A 15,694-nucleotide genomic window follows, 5' to 3' on the forward strand; every position below is an offset into this window, starting at 1 on the left:
CTTCTTTGCCAGCACACCCGAGGAGGAAAGAGGAGACTTACCCGAGGCCGGAGAAACAGAACAGCATATCTCATCAGTCCTCACCATGGTCGAACACTGGACCACTCAGTTCAAACTGAAAATAAATCCAGAAAGACTAAACTCTTCCTTGCAAGTCCCAACCACAAATTAACAACCACCACCCTACAACTCAACGGCCTAACTTACCCTATCAATCCCACCATCAAAATCCTTGGAGTCATCCTAGACCGCTGCCTGACCTTCGAAGACCACACCAATGCCCAGGTCAAAAAATGCTTTTACACCCTCTGGAAACTCTGCACCATCAAACATTACTTCGACTTCCCCTTCTTCAGACTGCTGGTCCAATCCCTAATCTTAAGCACCGTGGATTACTGTAATATCATATATTTGGGCTCCTACAGGAAAACCATCAAACGTCAGAGACTCATTCAAAACACCGCCGTCCGCCTAATCTATGGCCTCAAAAAGTCAGACCATATCAGCCCTCACTACAGAAAACTTCACTGGTTGCCAATAGAAGCGAGAGTCATCTTCAAATTCACCTGCCTCTGCTTCAAAACCTTAACTGGCTTGTCCCCGATATATCTGTCTCACCACTTTGCGTTCCCAGGCACCACTCGCACGGGTAATGCCTATCTGTTTACCTACCCATCCCCAAAGAGATGCACCTACAAAAGATTCCTTAATAGAACTCTCTCATTCCAAGCTGGCAGATGGACAGATTGCCTGACTACCCTCATCTCATCTGCCCCATCTTACTCATCCTTCAGGAAATCTCTCAAATCTTACCTCTTATGATAAATTTCTTGAACCCCTCCCCTCCAAATAACCAAATTCTACCACCTCTCCTCTCCCCGATCTCTCCTTTCCTCCCCCTCAATCCAATACTTCCATCCTTCTTACTAACCCCTCTCCTCTCGGCACCCTCCCGTAATTGATACTGGCTGCTTTTTCTTGTCATTCTCCACTCTGTATCCTCCCTATATATATAACTATATATATCTATATATAACTATAACTATATATATCTATATATAACTATAACTATATATATCTATATATAACTATAACTATATATATCTATATATAACTATAAATATCTATATAGATATATAACTATCATTGCATAGTAAACCGCTTCAACCACATTTACAGTCTCTTGCATTGTATCTTGCTCTATAAGTCTCTCGCACTGTATCTTCACTGTATAAACACCTATGCTGAATATGTACAGTCCCCTGCATTGTAAATCTGCATTGTTTTTCGCTGTATAAACACCTATGCTGAATATGTACAGTCCCCTGCATTGTAAACTGCTCTCAACTGCATAGTACATTCCCTTACATTGTATCTTCGCTATATATGTACAGTCTCTTACACTGTAAACCGCTCTGAACTGTTTGTGGTATTGCAGTATACAAAAATAAAGTTGTTATTATTATTATTATTAACAGGAGGGGCCGAGGCCGGAGACTTCAAGGCCGACAGGGACACCGAGGCCGAGCACGAGGCCTGTCCCGCAGGATCATGGGGCCAAAGAGTTGGAGAATCTTGGCCACCCTCCTACGAAGAGCCTGCGGTTGCAAAGTCGCACAACGGGGGCACGACTCAGTGCGGTGATTTGCACCCAGGCACTCCACACACCAACGATGAGGGTCGGTGATGGAGATAACCCGGTTGCACTTAATACAGTTTTTAAACCCAGAACGAGGCCGGGACATAAGAAAAAAGACGGTCGCGGCCCCGTGAGGCCAGGTGGCCAGAGTAAGACCGGGAACCCGGTCAAGAAGATACGAACTGAAAAACAAACAAAAAAAGAAAAATACAGATGCAAGCACAGCAACTCAAAATAAACTAACCAATCAAGCCGCAGTGCAAGAGGGACTACGATATTGCGCGAAACAAGGGAGCAGTGCTTCTGGTTCTGTGGAAACAGAGAACTGAGGAGACGCATGCCCTAGACCGGGCAGAGGGGCATGCGCGCATGCACGGGCCAATCGCAAGCTTGAAGGTCTTCAAGCAAGTCTGCTTGCGAAAACGTCCGCTAGGGGGCTCAGTCGGCGACGTCACCCAAATGTAGAAAATATGCTGCCTGCTTGTCCTGGGATAAAGTCTTATGAAAAATAAGCTTTACAACTGGTAAATGGCACAATCCTTGTGCAATTCAGTTCAGCAGTAACATGAGGGCACTTGTGAACTGCAGAGCACAACCCAATGCCAACTGTGACCAGAAAGTCTATGTGGCCCGAGTATCTCCTGTGTAGGTGGATTTAGCTAGAAGGGCAATGCACCAAGGATTAACTTAAGCTTGTGTGGATTCTTATGCCAGCACTTCAGAAGTGGCCATGTAGTGCAGAGTTTTTATATGATTTACCGCCTCTCTATATTCTGGCTGTACCTGTTTGAGGTGGTTGCTTGTCATATGCACTGAGGACTCCAGCTGTGACTTCTCCAGGCTCTCCAGGCATCGCTCCAATGTTCCGACAAAGCTTTCCCTCAGATAATCCATCGAATTGATCAGTTTGTTCGCTACAGCCTGGTTTAAGTGAGAAATGATCAGATCTTGGATCTGCTTGATACAGCATTTAATGTCCCGCGTGCTAATGGGTTCTCCATTCTCTGGAATGAAGATATCTGTATGGAGGTAGATTTAAAAAAAAAATGAGTGCATTAAATCAGTCGATTGTAAGCCCCAGAACTGGCAGAGGTGCATACCTTTTTAGAAAAGCAAGGTGAGATACACAAGGATAAGAAGAGAAGTCAGGAGCAACACCAAGGCTATGATAAGCAATACACATCACTGCTTTGAAGCAGCAAATCTGATCTCACTTTACTGCTGGTAAGGCCGATTCACAGCCCTCTTGTATCTAACTGTGAAACATCCAAACCTCAAACTTTTCATATGATAAAAAAAAAGTTCTCATATATTACAGATTAAAAGTACAGGCAGAAGCAAAGTATGCATTTTTGCAGTCTGACCTTTGAACTCCATGGTGGCGGCATCTTCCAGCAGCTCCTCCTTCATGCTGTTGAGGGTCTCTACAATCATCTCCTTCATCTCCTCCTGTTTGATATCAGCAATACTCATCAGAGACTCAAAGAGCTCATTCTCTTTGCTTCGGGTGTACTCCAGCCGCTTGGGGGTGATCTGTAAGTCCCGCTGCATGTCAAACGCTTGATTGATAAAGACATCCAGCCACTGGCAATGGATCCTGTTCAAAGCTGCTGCTTCACTCACTAGGCGCTGCTGCAGCACCTGCTTGGAGAAGAGATATAGGCGTCGCAGCTGCTCAAACTGTTCCACCAGCAGGCTGCATGGCTCGCCACCAGGAACGGAAGCCACACTGCTGCTCTTTAAGTAACCCAGGTCCTGCAACTGATAGTACAGAAGGGACCGCTCACTCTCAGGTTCCCTAGGAGCAATCAACTCCATGTCAAAGGATGGCACTTTAAGAAAGAAAATCGGGAGAGACGAGAACTTCTCTTGAATGCCCTTAAGTTCATTTTCATCCCCTTCAGATAGTTTATCCTTGCAGATAGCAAACATTACAATTGGCTGGACTTGGGGAAGGTAACTGTGCAAAGTTTCCTCAGCTGTCTGAAATCCTCGACAAGGTGCTACCACAATGTCCACTTCCTAGAACATTAGAACATAATGTAAGAATAGTCTTACTGGGTCTAATCTAATTCTTAGTCATATACTGAATCATCTCCTAAAAATAAAAGGTTTACATAATTAGACCACAAACAAATGAACATTCATTGGAGCTATAGCCTACAAAGCAATGAAACATAGTGGTTTTTAAGGTTTTGCAAAAGATCTGAAGAGATCAACACGATCTAACTTGAGGAGGTAGTCCATTCCATATCGCAGTTAGTAAGTATGGAAAGGAGTGTGAAATTTTACTAATGATTCCTCTTAATGATGGAAAAGAGAGCTTATACATGAGTTTTTCTCTTGCCCGGAGATCTCACGATGTTTAGAGATAAAGGCATCAGAGGAACAAATAGTCCATGTAAAATTTTAAAGACTATACAGGTACATTTAAATTGAACGCTCAATTGAAATGGAAGCCAATGCAATTCCTCAATGGAGGAGGCTGATTTTGTGATCAAATTTTCTTTCCAAAAATCAATCTGGCTGCAGTGTTGGGTCTGATCAATGGTCCATCTAGCCCAATATCCCATCTTCACGGTGGCCAATCCAGGTCACAGGTGTCAGCCCAGCCTTACATTCATAACTCAGCAAAGGCCTACAGAAGATTATGTCAAACAGATCTGATCTAGGGGGGGGATGTCTGTGCAGATAGATCATTCAGTCTTAGAATGCCCTAAATTATTAGTGCTTAAGAGTAACAAGAGACCTTTGCAACAGCCCTGAGGTTCAACAGATGTGCTAAGGTCCAATGCTTAAAGTAGAGAATGGCCCCAGCTGCATGCTTTGGCACAGATAGCTAGTGTCCATCAGAAGCCACTGGAAGTCAACGAACTCAAGTCTATAAGGGACAGTTTCTCTTTTCTCCTTCAGTCTTTCACACCACACACAACCTTCCTTACCACTGTACTAAAGCAAAGATGTATTTAACCACAATAGATGCTATTTTTAGAACAAGATTGCACCTTTTAAAAGCCTCCTCTCTTTCTCTGGACCCTCTGGCTTCCTCCTCTTGCTCTTTCTGCCTATTCATACCCATCATTCAGACCCAAGACAGACACACATTCAAGCAGGCAAACTGTGCTTTCCCTCTCATTTACACACACCAAAGCAGTCTCAATCGACTCTGTACTTGTAAAAGCCTATTTCTATCTCTATAATAGAATAAGCATAAATATGGTCTCTCTAATATTAAGCCTATTTCTACATAATATATTTTGTGCAACCACTCTTGGCTACCATTGTCATTAATTTCACTTCCTGCTGAACCTCCTCCAAGGGCACTGAACCCTGGTGGATTGTAGGGCCGCAACCTCTTGCAAAACCTTACAATAGGTACCTGGCCAAAACCCAAATAGTAGCAACATTTCATGCTACTGATCCCAGGGCAAGCAGTGGCTTCCTATATGTCTGTCTCAATAGCAGACTATGGACTTTTCCTCTAGGATCCTTCTTAAAACCAGCTACGCTATACCCTCTTACCACAACCTCTGGCTTTGCGTTCTAGAGCTTAACTATTCTCCAAGTGAAAAAATATTTCCTCCTATTGGTTTTAAAAGTATTTCCCTGTAACTTCATCGAGGCAACATTAGGACAGCATAACTTTTGTGTTTGTATTCTTAATGTGAGCTACATGATGATCAACCAGAATATGTAATCAGTTTACCTTAGAATAATACAGAATACAGCAGTTCGCTTGATTTTTGGTCTTAAAAAAACATGATCATGTAAACTCTTATTATTTAAAGTTCCATTGGTTGCCATTTGAGGCTAGAGTTTTGTTTAAAGTTGGCTGTATCTGTACAGTGAGAGATTAGAGAAACTGGGCCTCTTCTCCCTTGAAAAGAGGAGACAGAGGGGACATGATCAAAACATTCAAGATAATGAGGGGAATAGACTTAATAGATAAAGACAGGTTGTTCACCCTCTCCAAGGTAGAAAGAACGAGAGGGCACTCTCTAAAATTGAAAGGGGATAGATTCCGTACAAACGTAAGGAAGTTATTCTTCACCCAGAAAGGGGTAGAAAACTGGAATGCTCTTCCGGATGCTGTTATAGGGGAAAACACCCTCCAGGGATTCAAGACAAAGTTAGACAAGTTCCTGCTGAACCAGAACGTACGCAGGTAGGCCTAGTCTCAGTTAGGGTGCTGGTCTTTGACCTAAGGGCCGCCACGGGAGCGGACTGCTGGGTACGATGATCACTGGTCTGACCCAGCAGCGGCAAGGCAATTCTTATGTTCTTATGTTGTGGAAAGCATGAGGAAGGACCTAGAGAAGTTTGAAAAATAGTCCAGTTTGGCAGCTAAGATTTGATTCTAAAAAAATGTAGGGTCATCCATTTGGGCTACAGTTTAGAGAGTGAAGTACTTGTGTGCATGGAAGAAGAGTGAAACTTGGGTGTGATCGTATGTGATGATCTTATAGTGGCCAAATAGGTAGAAAAGTTGACAGCAAAAGCTAGAAGGATTCTTGAGTGCATTGAAAGAGGAATGGCCAACAGGAAAAAGGAGGTGATAATGCCTTCGTATAAGTCTCTGGTGAGGCCTCTTTTAAAATACTGTGTACAATGTTGGGGAACGCACCTTCAAAAAGATATAAACAGGCTGGAGTCAGTCCAGAATAGTGGTCTCAAAGTCCCTCCTTAAGAGGTGGAGAGGGGTAGAGTATTAAGAGGGAATGACGAGAGATTTGGGTGCTTTACAAGTTGGCAGGACAAAATCAGCTTCAAAAAAGTGGGCTTTCAGCCTGGACTTGAAGACCAGAGACAGAGCTTGATGCACCGAGTTAGGCGTGTTGTTCCAGGCGTACGACGCAGCAAGGTAGAAGGGTTGAGTCGGAAGAGAGATTCACAGTAAAGAGTTAACAAGGAAAACATTTACTGCACCCAAAATCAAAATGTAACACACAAGTTAAACTGACTGCATTATTCAAAGGCCTGTTTCTTAAATGCAGATACCTGAAACCCTTTAGCTTTTGCCCTACTTATCCTTCTCCAATAATAGACTTGTCATACTTGTGTGGTATTTCATAGTCGGCTCTCCACACAAATACTGTTTACCTAGCACCAACTCCATCAAATTAGCTAAAGGCAAAGAAAAATTTAAAGACTTGTGACAAAGCACTGCAGCCTACAACCTACAAATTGACACCCATTTTTCCTTACCTTCCCCCACCATCCCATCACCCCCCTTCTCTTCACTACCTCCCTCATCCAGCTGTCACTCTCCCCCCCCTCTTTTAACCCTCCTCAACCTATACCAGGGGTAGGCAATTCCGGTCCTCGAGAGCCACAGGCAGGTCAGGTTTTCAGGATATCCACCATGATTATGTATGAGATGGATTTGCATGCACTGCCTCCTTGAGATGCAAATCTATCTCATGTATATTTATTGTGGATATCTTGACACCCTGACCTGCCTGTGGCTCTCGAGGACCGGAACTGCCTACCCCTAACCTATACCATCCTTTCTACCACGACCACCCTGCCTCTGGGTCCACAGCAGCAATGAACAAATTTAATAGGTTCCTCAGTGTTTTCAAGCGCACAAGGGCAATGCTGGTCCCACTTCCTCTAAAAAAAACAAACAAACCAAAAAACAACAAAAAAAAGAAGGTCCCAGGCCTTGGGGTAAAACAGAGCAGCAAAAGAGGCAGCACAGGAGATGTGAAAGCCAACCTTCAGTTACAAATGCTTTATTGGTGGTTTATCCAAAGTTCAAAAACAAGTCCTTGACATACAATATAAATGTGGTCCCAACTGCAAGGAACTTGTAATACTCTGCAAATGTTGTGCTTTTTTCCTGAGCAGATACGCCGAAGCGCTCCTGTGCAACATTTGCAGAGTATCACAAGTGAATAAACATCCAATGTCTAACTTCTGAAAGATTCCCTAAAAAGATACATCTTTAACACACGTCGAAATTGTTATACAAATTTGGGAATATGAATATATGAGTTAAATCCCTAGTCCATAAGGCTGCCTGAAAAGATAGCAATTGTTCCTGAAATTTCTTATATTGACATCCCTTTACAGAAGGGAATGAAAATAATGAGTGAGATTTTCTAGAATGTTTAGAGTTTGTAATAAAAGATTCTCTAAGATACTCAGGAATTGAGTCTGTTAGTGCCTTAAAACAAATACAGCCGAGCTTAAATTTAACCCGTGCCTCAATTGGAAGCCAGTGCAGTCAATGATAAAAATCAGTGACATACTTGAGGCATCATTTTATTTGAAATTTCCTTGTTACTGAGTTTGTTTTCTGGGATCCCATTCAATTGCAACAATTTTTGGTAGCTCGTGAACAAAAGTGAGTTTTTCTTTATCTTTTCTATTTCATTTACTGATGAGAATTAGGGTAGGAATGTCTAATGTCCTAATTTAGTTGGGAATGATTTGGGTTCATTGGAACTCTACCCATTTCCTTATTTTCTTTGAAAATTGAGTTGATATAAGCAATATGTTTCCCCTTTAGTGGGCTTGTAAAGGATTGTCTTTTTGTATGATGTGTTGTATTGAAAACCTGTATGGTAACCCTTTTTTTTCTTGATATCTTTATGATATTGTAAATGTATTAAATTCAAATAAAAAAAAATCAGTGACATGATCATACTTCTTTAAGTTGAAGCCATTAACACAGAACTCAGCCAAAAGGCAGGGATGGAATTAATTTAGAAGTCTTCCACAGAAATGGTAATTGAGTCATTCCCAAAACTGTCCTAGAGGATGCCAAGACCATCAGATTCTCAGGATTTCTCATATTCATTGCAGATAACCGTAAGCACATAGCGTCACAGTGGATACCGTAAGAACTGCCTGGATATCCTCCAGAATCAGAGGCATAGCTAGGCTCGGTGCTTGGACCCGTGCTCTTCAACATCTTTATAAATGATCTAGACATTGGTATGACGAGTGAGGTGATTAAATTTACGGACGATACAAAGTTATTCACAGTAGTGAAGACGCAGGGGGATTGCGAAGATCTGCAACGTGACATAACCAGGCTCAAGGAATGGGCATTAACATGGCAGATGAGGTTCAACGTGGATAAGTGTAAAGTGATGCATGTCGGTAACAAAAATCTCATGCACGAATACAGGATGTCTGGGGCGGTACTTGGAGAGACCTCCCAGGAAAAAGACTTGGGAGTTCTGATCGACAAGTCAATGAAGCCATCCATGCAATGTGTGGCGGCGGCAAAAAGGGCGAACAGAATGCTAGGAATGATAAAGAAGGGGATCACGAACAGGTCGGAGAAGGTTATCATGCCGTTGTACCGGACCATGGTGCGCCCTTATCTGGAGTATTACATCCATCATTGGTCGCCGTTCATGAAGAAGGACATGATGCTATTTGAAAGGATGAAGGGCGACTATGATGGTTAAGGGGCTGGAGAAGTTACTGTACAGTGAAAGATTAGAGAAACTGGGCCTTTTCTCCCTCGAACAGAGGAGATTGAGAGGGGCCATGATCAAAACATTCAAGGAACTAAAGGGAATAGACTTAGTAGATAAGGACAGGTTGTTCACCCTCTCCAAGGTAGGGAGAACAAGAGGGCACTCTCTAAAATTGAAAGGGGATATATTCCGTATGAATGTAAGGAAGTTCTTCTTCACCCAGAGAGTGGTAGAAAACTGGAACGCTCTTTCGGAGTCTGTCGTAGGTGAAAACACCCTCCAGGGATTCAAGACAAAGTTGGACAAGTTCCTGCTGAATCAGAACGTACGCAGGTAGGGCTAGTCTCAGTTCGGGCACTGGTCTTTGACCTAAGGGCTGCTGCGTGAGCAGACGGCTGGGCATGATGGACCACTGGTCTGACCCAACAGCGGCAATTCTTATGTTCTACATCCAATTAGAAGCTCTCTTGTGCTCAGCTGCAAGCACTCCTTTTTCTGCCACCTCCTTTCTAATGAATTCTTTGTTTCCCTCAAGTCTTCCTAAATATAGCACAAGCTGGACAAAACCCGTGTCCATCACTGTCATGAGAAATCTGCAGAGGCTGGGAACAGCTGAGCCCAATTATCTAGCTCCCAGCTGATTTTAGGTACCCTGCTCGTGTTCCTACAAATAGCTTCAGAAAGCACCCCTAAATCTGAGTGTTGGGGAAAGTGGGGCCTGAATCAAGTCTGCCATATTACGAAAGCCTTAGACCATTTTGCAATATCAAGGCATTGAAAAAAACCTTTTGTTTTAAAGGAACTAGATTATGGTAAATTTGTTAGGAGTTCCCCTTTCAAGCACCTACAGTGGTTGCAAAATACAGCAGTCAAGCTTTCCCAGCCTAACAATGCCAAATTCTACAAGGAATCTTCAAAATGTTTCTGTGCTTTTTTCTTTTATATAACACTTAAATATCTCAAAAGCAAATGACACCGTTTTGCCTGACTAGTTACACGACATCGTACGACACAACCTCTTACCGCTTCTCCCGCTCCAACCATTTCCCATGAAAATAGGAAAGTGCAGAAACTTTTTGAAGAATCCTCGTATATTTTGATTTTAGCACTAAAAAAAATATTGAGCTACAAAGGAATAACAATGTTGACAATCTTTGCAGGCCAACCTTTTGCCTATTCCTCTACTTTCCAGAATGACAGCAGCCTACTGTGTACTGTCACCAACATCTTCTCTCTTATCAAGCAGCATTATGGGGCAATGATCTGAAACAATTACTTACGCTTGCCAATACCTATGGGGAATTTAGGAGACACCTGAAAACATCTGTTCTTAAAATACATAGGAAACTGATTTTCACAATCTCTGCCACAATAACTGATCTCTAGAGCTGTAAATCAATAGATATTAACTATGTTAATTCTACTCAATCTGTAACATTTATAATCATTGTAAACCGCATAGAACTTCACGGTCCTGCGGTATATAAACCGTTATTATTCCTTGTCGGGCAGCTTTTAGCATCTTTATGGAGTTGATTTCCAACCCATGTTCTCAGACAGCCTGGTTAACCTTTCACCCCCCTGCATTCCTTCATGGCTCTTGATAAAAATGCTGTTCTATGTTAAAATGTCTCCTTCATATTCTGCCTCCTAATTGTATTTCCAGTGCAGCTCCTCAAACTCATCAGCTACAACTATAATTTCTGCATGCAATTTGTTCAAGATCACATGACTCAGGACTCGTTAACAGTAGAGAATGGCTGGTCACCTACCTGCAGGAGTGAGTGGGGCAGAGTTACCTCCAGCTCTGCTAGTCTGTGTCCAGGGTCCTCATCTTCATCCTCATGGAACTCAAGGTCCTCTTCTGGTATAGTGTCCCAGTGCCCTTGATTCGCTGCCATTAGATGTACCAGTTCATATTGCTGGGGAAGTGCTAGGCTAACCTGTGTCTGCTTCCCATGCTTGAAATGGATTCGCCGTCTAGAGCAATTCTCCTCACTGGTGTGTTTATTGGTAGGTAGAAGCCGGCTGCCCAGAAGTGTATTAAGAACTTGACAGCGGACATTGCAGGTTTGGCCCAGTATAATGATACATGGGTAGCAGTGGTTTACCATTAGTTTCAGGTATTCCTCCTCATGGCAAGGAATTGAAATGCAGCACTGCTGGCCTGGTAAAGAAACACATGACAGATAGATAAACACCAGAGAGCACTCAGCCACACCAACCGTACAATCCCTTCCTGGCCGCGTTGATGCTCATTTCATGCTTTTTTGGCTTCAAATACATCCCCATCTCTTCCCTGAGCCTATCGCCTCTTAACCTCATTCCAGAGCTTCCTTTCAAATGAAAGACTTGGCATCATCTCTACTGGGGAGAGGGAATACATCGTAAGGCTGAAATCAGAGTAAAATTTTAAATTAGCAATATGGCTGGATATTGCAGCATCACAGAACTGCCTATGTAACATAGTAGATGACTGCAGATAAAGACCTGTGTGGTCCATCCAGTCATTTTTGAGGCAATGTTAAAACTAATTAACAATCCAGTAATTAATCATTATAAGATGTTTTTCCTCCTCTTTCTGAGACAGGCAAGACCTGTACTCCAACTATATGAATGTGGTAAAAGTGGGCATTCTTTCTCCATATCCATATTGCTGCACACAGGACAGAGACCGCAGAAGTCTGCCCGGCATCAACCACACTGCCCTACTGCTGAAGTCACCGTCCAAGCAAACTGCAGCCTCTCTCGCCACATGCTGGACCCAAGCCATAGAAGTCCATCTGGCATTGGCTTCACTGCTGGGGTTGCCATTTAAGCACCTCTCCTGATTATCATAATGAAGTTATAGATTTAGTTCTGTAAGAGTTGTGTCGTTGCTATCCTTTTTTTATTCAGGGATTTTTGAACTCAGTTACTGTTTTTGCCTCTACCACCTCTCCAGGGAGGGCATTCCAGGCATCTACCACCCTCTGAAAAAGCATTTCCCGATGTTCCTCCCGAGTCTACCACCCTGCAATCTTATCTTATGTCCTCTAGTGTTACCGTTTCTCCGTCTCTGGAAGAGATTTGTTTGTATATTAATACCCTTTAAGTATTTAAACGCCAGTATCCTATCTCCTCTATCCCTGCTTTCCTCCAGGGTATACAAGCCTCTTCTCATGTATCTCTCAACACAATTCATGAGATGTATAAATTAACAGCCCTGGTTGCATATTCAGTGTTCAATCATCGAGTAACTTTCACCAAGCAGCAAGTATAGCTCTTGCCACCTTGCTGGGCAGATTGGATAAACTAATTTCTAGAGCCTGGTTCATTGGCAATGTTTAATTGCCCAATTTGACTTAAAATTTAAAGTATGCAATTCCAGGTTTTGCAGAATTTGATCATAAAGACAAAACGCTTTGGTTGCACAACAGAAAAATATCTCATTAAATGCTTTACCTTAAACCTCTGGTTTCTCCTAACATTTATGGATAGGGTAGATTGCCGATTGATCTTTCTCCTTTACAATGACACCACTGATCGCAGTTAGAACTTGAGGGAACACTTGAATCCTATAGGGGCAGCTTTGAAGTTAAGCAACTAGAGCTCCTTTTGCATAAAGGGCCTATTCGGGTCAGTATCATTGAATAATATCATTTAACTGGGAATTCTATATTTGGAGCTAATTTTTATTACTAAAAGATCATTTTGCTCTCTTGTCCTCCAATAGCAAGTACTCTCTAAATGCCCAAAAATGGCAGAACATTGCACTTTTAACATATCACTTGGCCTATCAACTACAAAATATGAAAAGTAATTTGGGGGGTGGGGGAAGGCAGTGGTGGCATGGAGAATCAATCATGAAAAATTCCTCTTGGGGCAGATGAGGTCTCATACGACCAAGTCTGCTACATAAGAGTGATCATAACATCCTCAAGAACTTATTCACAGCTTTCCATACAAATAGAGGAATAGTGTCCCAATTCCATTCCCAATTATGTTGTCTATATGGGCTACATCATTATATATGGAACTGTAGAAACATTAGGTCATCCTAACAGTCTACCACACTCCACTTGTCTAACAATTGTGAGAAGATATTTTTAAAGTATTTATGTTCCTCTTATCTGGATTAGCATAGGCAACTGACTCTGCTGCCAACTTCTGGTAGGTACCACAACTGAATCTGGGCCTCCTACTGCACTTGGAACATAATAGGCACAGTGGGTAAGTTGCAGATACGGCTAGACAGCTTTTCTGCAGGATCCCAACCAGAGTATCAGCGGGGTCTTTTCAATTGTTTATACCAGGGGTAGGGAACTCCAGTCCTCGAGAGCCGTATTCCAGCTGGGTTTTCAGGATTTACCCAATGAATATGCATTGAAAGCAGTGCATGCAAATAGATCTCATGCGTATTCATTGGGGAAATCCTGAAAATCCGACTGGAATACGGCTCTCGAGGACCGGAGTTCCCTACCCCTGGTTTATACCAAATCTCTGCATAAAATCTAAGCGTAGATCCAAAAGAACAATTAAAAAATTTCCATTTCAAAAAAATTCCAAATCACCTCTCGGACATCACATATTATGAACAGAAAGAGCAATGCTCCAAGACCTTTTCCTAGTGAAAGGCAGTACAGGAATAGAGTACTGGGCTGAAATTAGGGAAGCCCAGTTCACCCTAGTGCTGCTCATTGCAATCTTAGTCCATTCACTTAACCCTCTGTTGCCTCAGGCACATACATAATGTAATCTCTCCCCAAACAGGGAAATACAATGTTTATCTGGATATAACCCATCTTGTGGTACTACTGAAAATGGTGAGAGCTAAATCTAAATAAAACAAAATGCACGATAGGATTGGCACATGTTTTAGTCATGTGGAAGATTTAGGAGCTTTAACTATAATGTTTTTAAAATAGAACAAATTAGATGCCCACCAGAAATAACATTTCCTTCTACAGCAATTAAAAGTGTTACCTGCCCATACCTGAGGCTTTCATTTACAACAGATGCACTAGCATGCCAAGAAGAATAAGAAAACAAGTCTTAGCAACTAAGCTATTTAATCTTAGGTCATGTTTGCCCCTCTTGAAAGGCTACCAAAAGTAAGAAAAAAAAGTATATTGTTAAAGGATTTGGACAGGATCAAAGAGGATCTTTTTGCAACCATGGCAATCTTCCATTTGCTTTTAAACAAAATGAAGAACAGCTTTCCTATGAGCTAGACTATCATAACCTAAAATACATAGCACTGTACATCATGTATTATATCTTATCTATGCGGTGTCTCTAAGTAATATATAAAAGCGACTTACGATATCTTGATGTTCTGTAACTAATTTAATATATATATATATATATATTTATTTTAAAGGCTTTCTTAAGATGTGTGCCTTTTGGACACTAACAGCATAGAGCAGGGGTGTCAAAGTCCCTCCTCCAGTTTTCAGGATTTCCCCCATGAATATGCACGAGATCTATTAGCATACAATGAAAGCAGAGCATGCATATTCATGGGGGAAATTCTGAAAACTTTTGCAACTTACCTGCTACAGTAATATGTGATAGGATAGCTATGGAGCAGGGGTGTCAAAATCCCTCCTCCAGTTTTCAGGATTTCCCCCATGAATATGCATGAGATCTATTAGCATACAATGAAAGCAGAGCATGCATATTCATGGAGGAAATTCTGAAAACTTTTGCAACTTACCTGCTACAGTAATATGTGATAGGATAGCTATGGAGCAGGGGTGTCAAAATCCCAACTCCAGTTTTCTGGATTTCCCCCATGAATATGCATGAGATCTATTAGCATACAATGAAAGCAGAGCATGCATATTCATGGGGGAAATTCTGAAAACTTTTGCAACTTACCTGCTACAGTAATATGTGATAGGATAGCTATGGAGCAGGGGTGTCAAAATCCCTCCTCCAGTTTTCAGGATTTCCTCCATGAATATGCATGAGATCTATTAGCATACAATGATAGCAGAGCATGCATATTCATGGGGGAAATCCTGAAAATTGGAGGAGACACTTTGACACCCCTGCTCCATAGCTATCCTATCACATATTACTGTAGCAGGTAGTTGCAAAACTTTAAAAAAGGAAAAGTGCCCCAAACAGTCCAAGGCATCCCATCCCCCCCTGGGGTGGGGGAGGACCGGAAGAGGCCCCTCCTCCCCGCTCTCCTCACCGGGGGGGTCGGGGCCTGGCGCCCCCTGGCTGTACGTGAGCCTGACGTCGCGCAGGAAGCTGTGGGTCTCGCACACGTTGTGCTGCAGCCGCCCCAGGTACTTGTTGTAGCGGCTGAAGACGCGGCTCAGCTCCCGGCTCAGGGCCCCGCCGCCACCGCCCTCCATCCTGCGCGGCCGCGCCGCAGACGACCGACAGCGCCGCGCGCCACGCCACCTTTATCCGCCGCCCGCCGCGAGGGCCGCCGGGTCTCGTAGTTCCCTCGCCCACTTCCGGCTCCGCGCGCAGCCGCAGAAAACGGGCCGTCTGATTGGAGGAGCTGCGTACATCCGGGCCTCAAAAGGTAGACCAGAAAATGGAGGACGGGTTGAGACATCCGGGAGGTAAAATCCGGATGTCTCCAAGTCTGGCTTTCGAGATCTTGTTCCATTCGAGT

General features: G+C 42.9%; 1 protein-coding gene across 2 annotated transcripts in view; it reads right to left on the reverse strand.

Annotated features, from left to right (window-relative positions):
- DSTYK (dual serine/threonine and tyrosine protein kinase) overlaps positions 1–15,464 on the reverse strand; it is a 32,743-nt gene extending 17,279 nt beyond the window's left edge. Inside the window, exons 1-4 of one of the 2 annotated variants that reach the window (XM_033918220.1) lie at positions 15,260–15,464; positions 10,848–11,242; positions 3,004–3,661; positions 2,423–2,658 (exon numbers count right to left, since the gene is read on the reverse strand). In XM_033918220.1, the coding sequence (XP_033774111.1) occupies positions 2,423–2,658; positions 3,004–3,661; positions 10,848–11,242; positions 15,260–15,425 (1,455 nt within the window). In that variant the 5' untranslated portion in view covers positions 15,426–15,464. The remainder of the gene's footprint in view (positions 1–2,422; positions 2,659–3,003; positions 3,662–10,847; positions 11,243–15,259) is intronic. The other variant, XM_033918219.1, reaches the window with a different exon arrangement.
- Positions 15,465–15,694: the final 230 nt, after the last annotated feature.

The sequence above is a fragment of the Geotrypetes seraphini genome, chromosome 13 (assembly GCF_902459505.1).
Source record: "Geotrypetes seraphini chromosome 13, aGeoSer1.1, whole genome shotgun sequence".
Taxonomy (NCBI): Eukaryota; Metazoa; Chordata; class Amphibia; order Gymnophiona; family Dermophiidae; genus Geotrypetes; species Geotrypetes seraphini.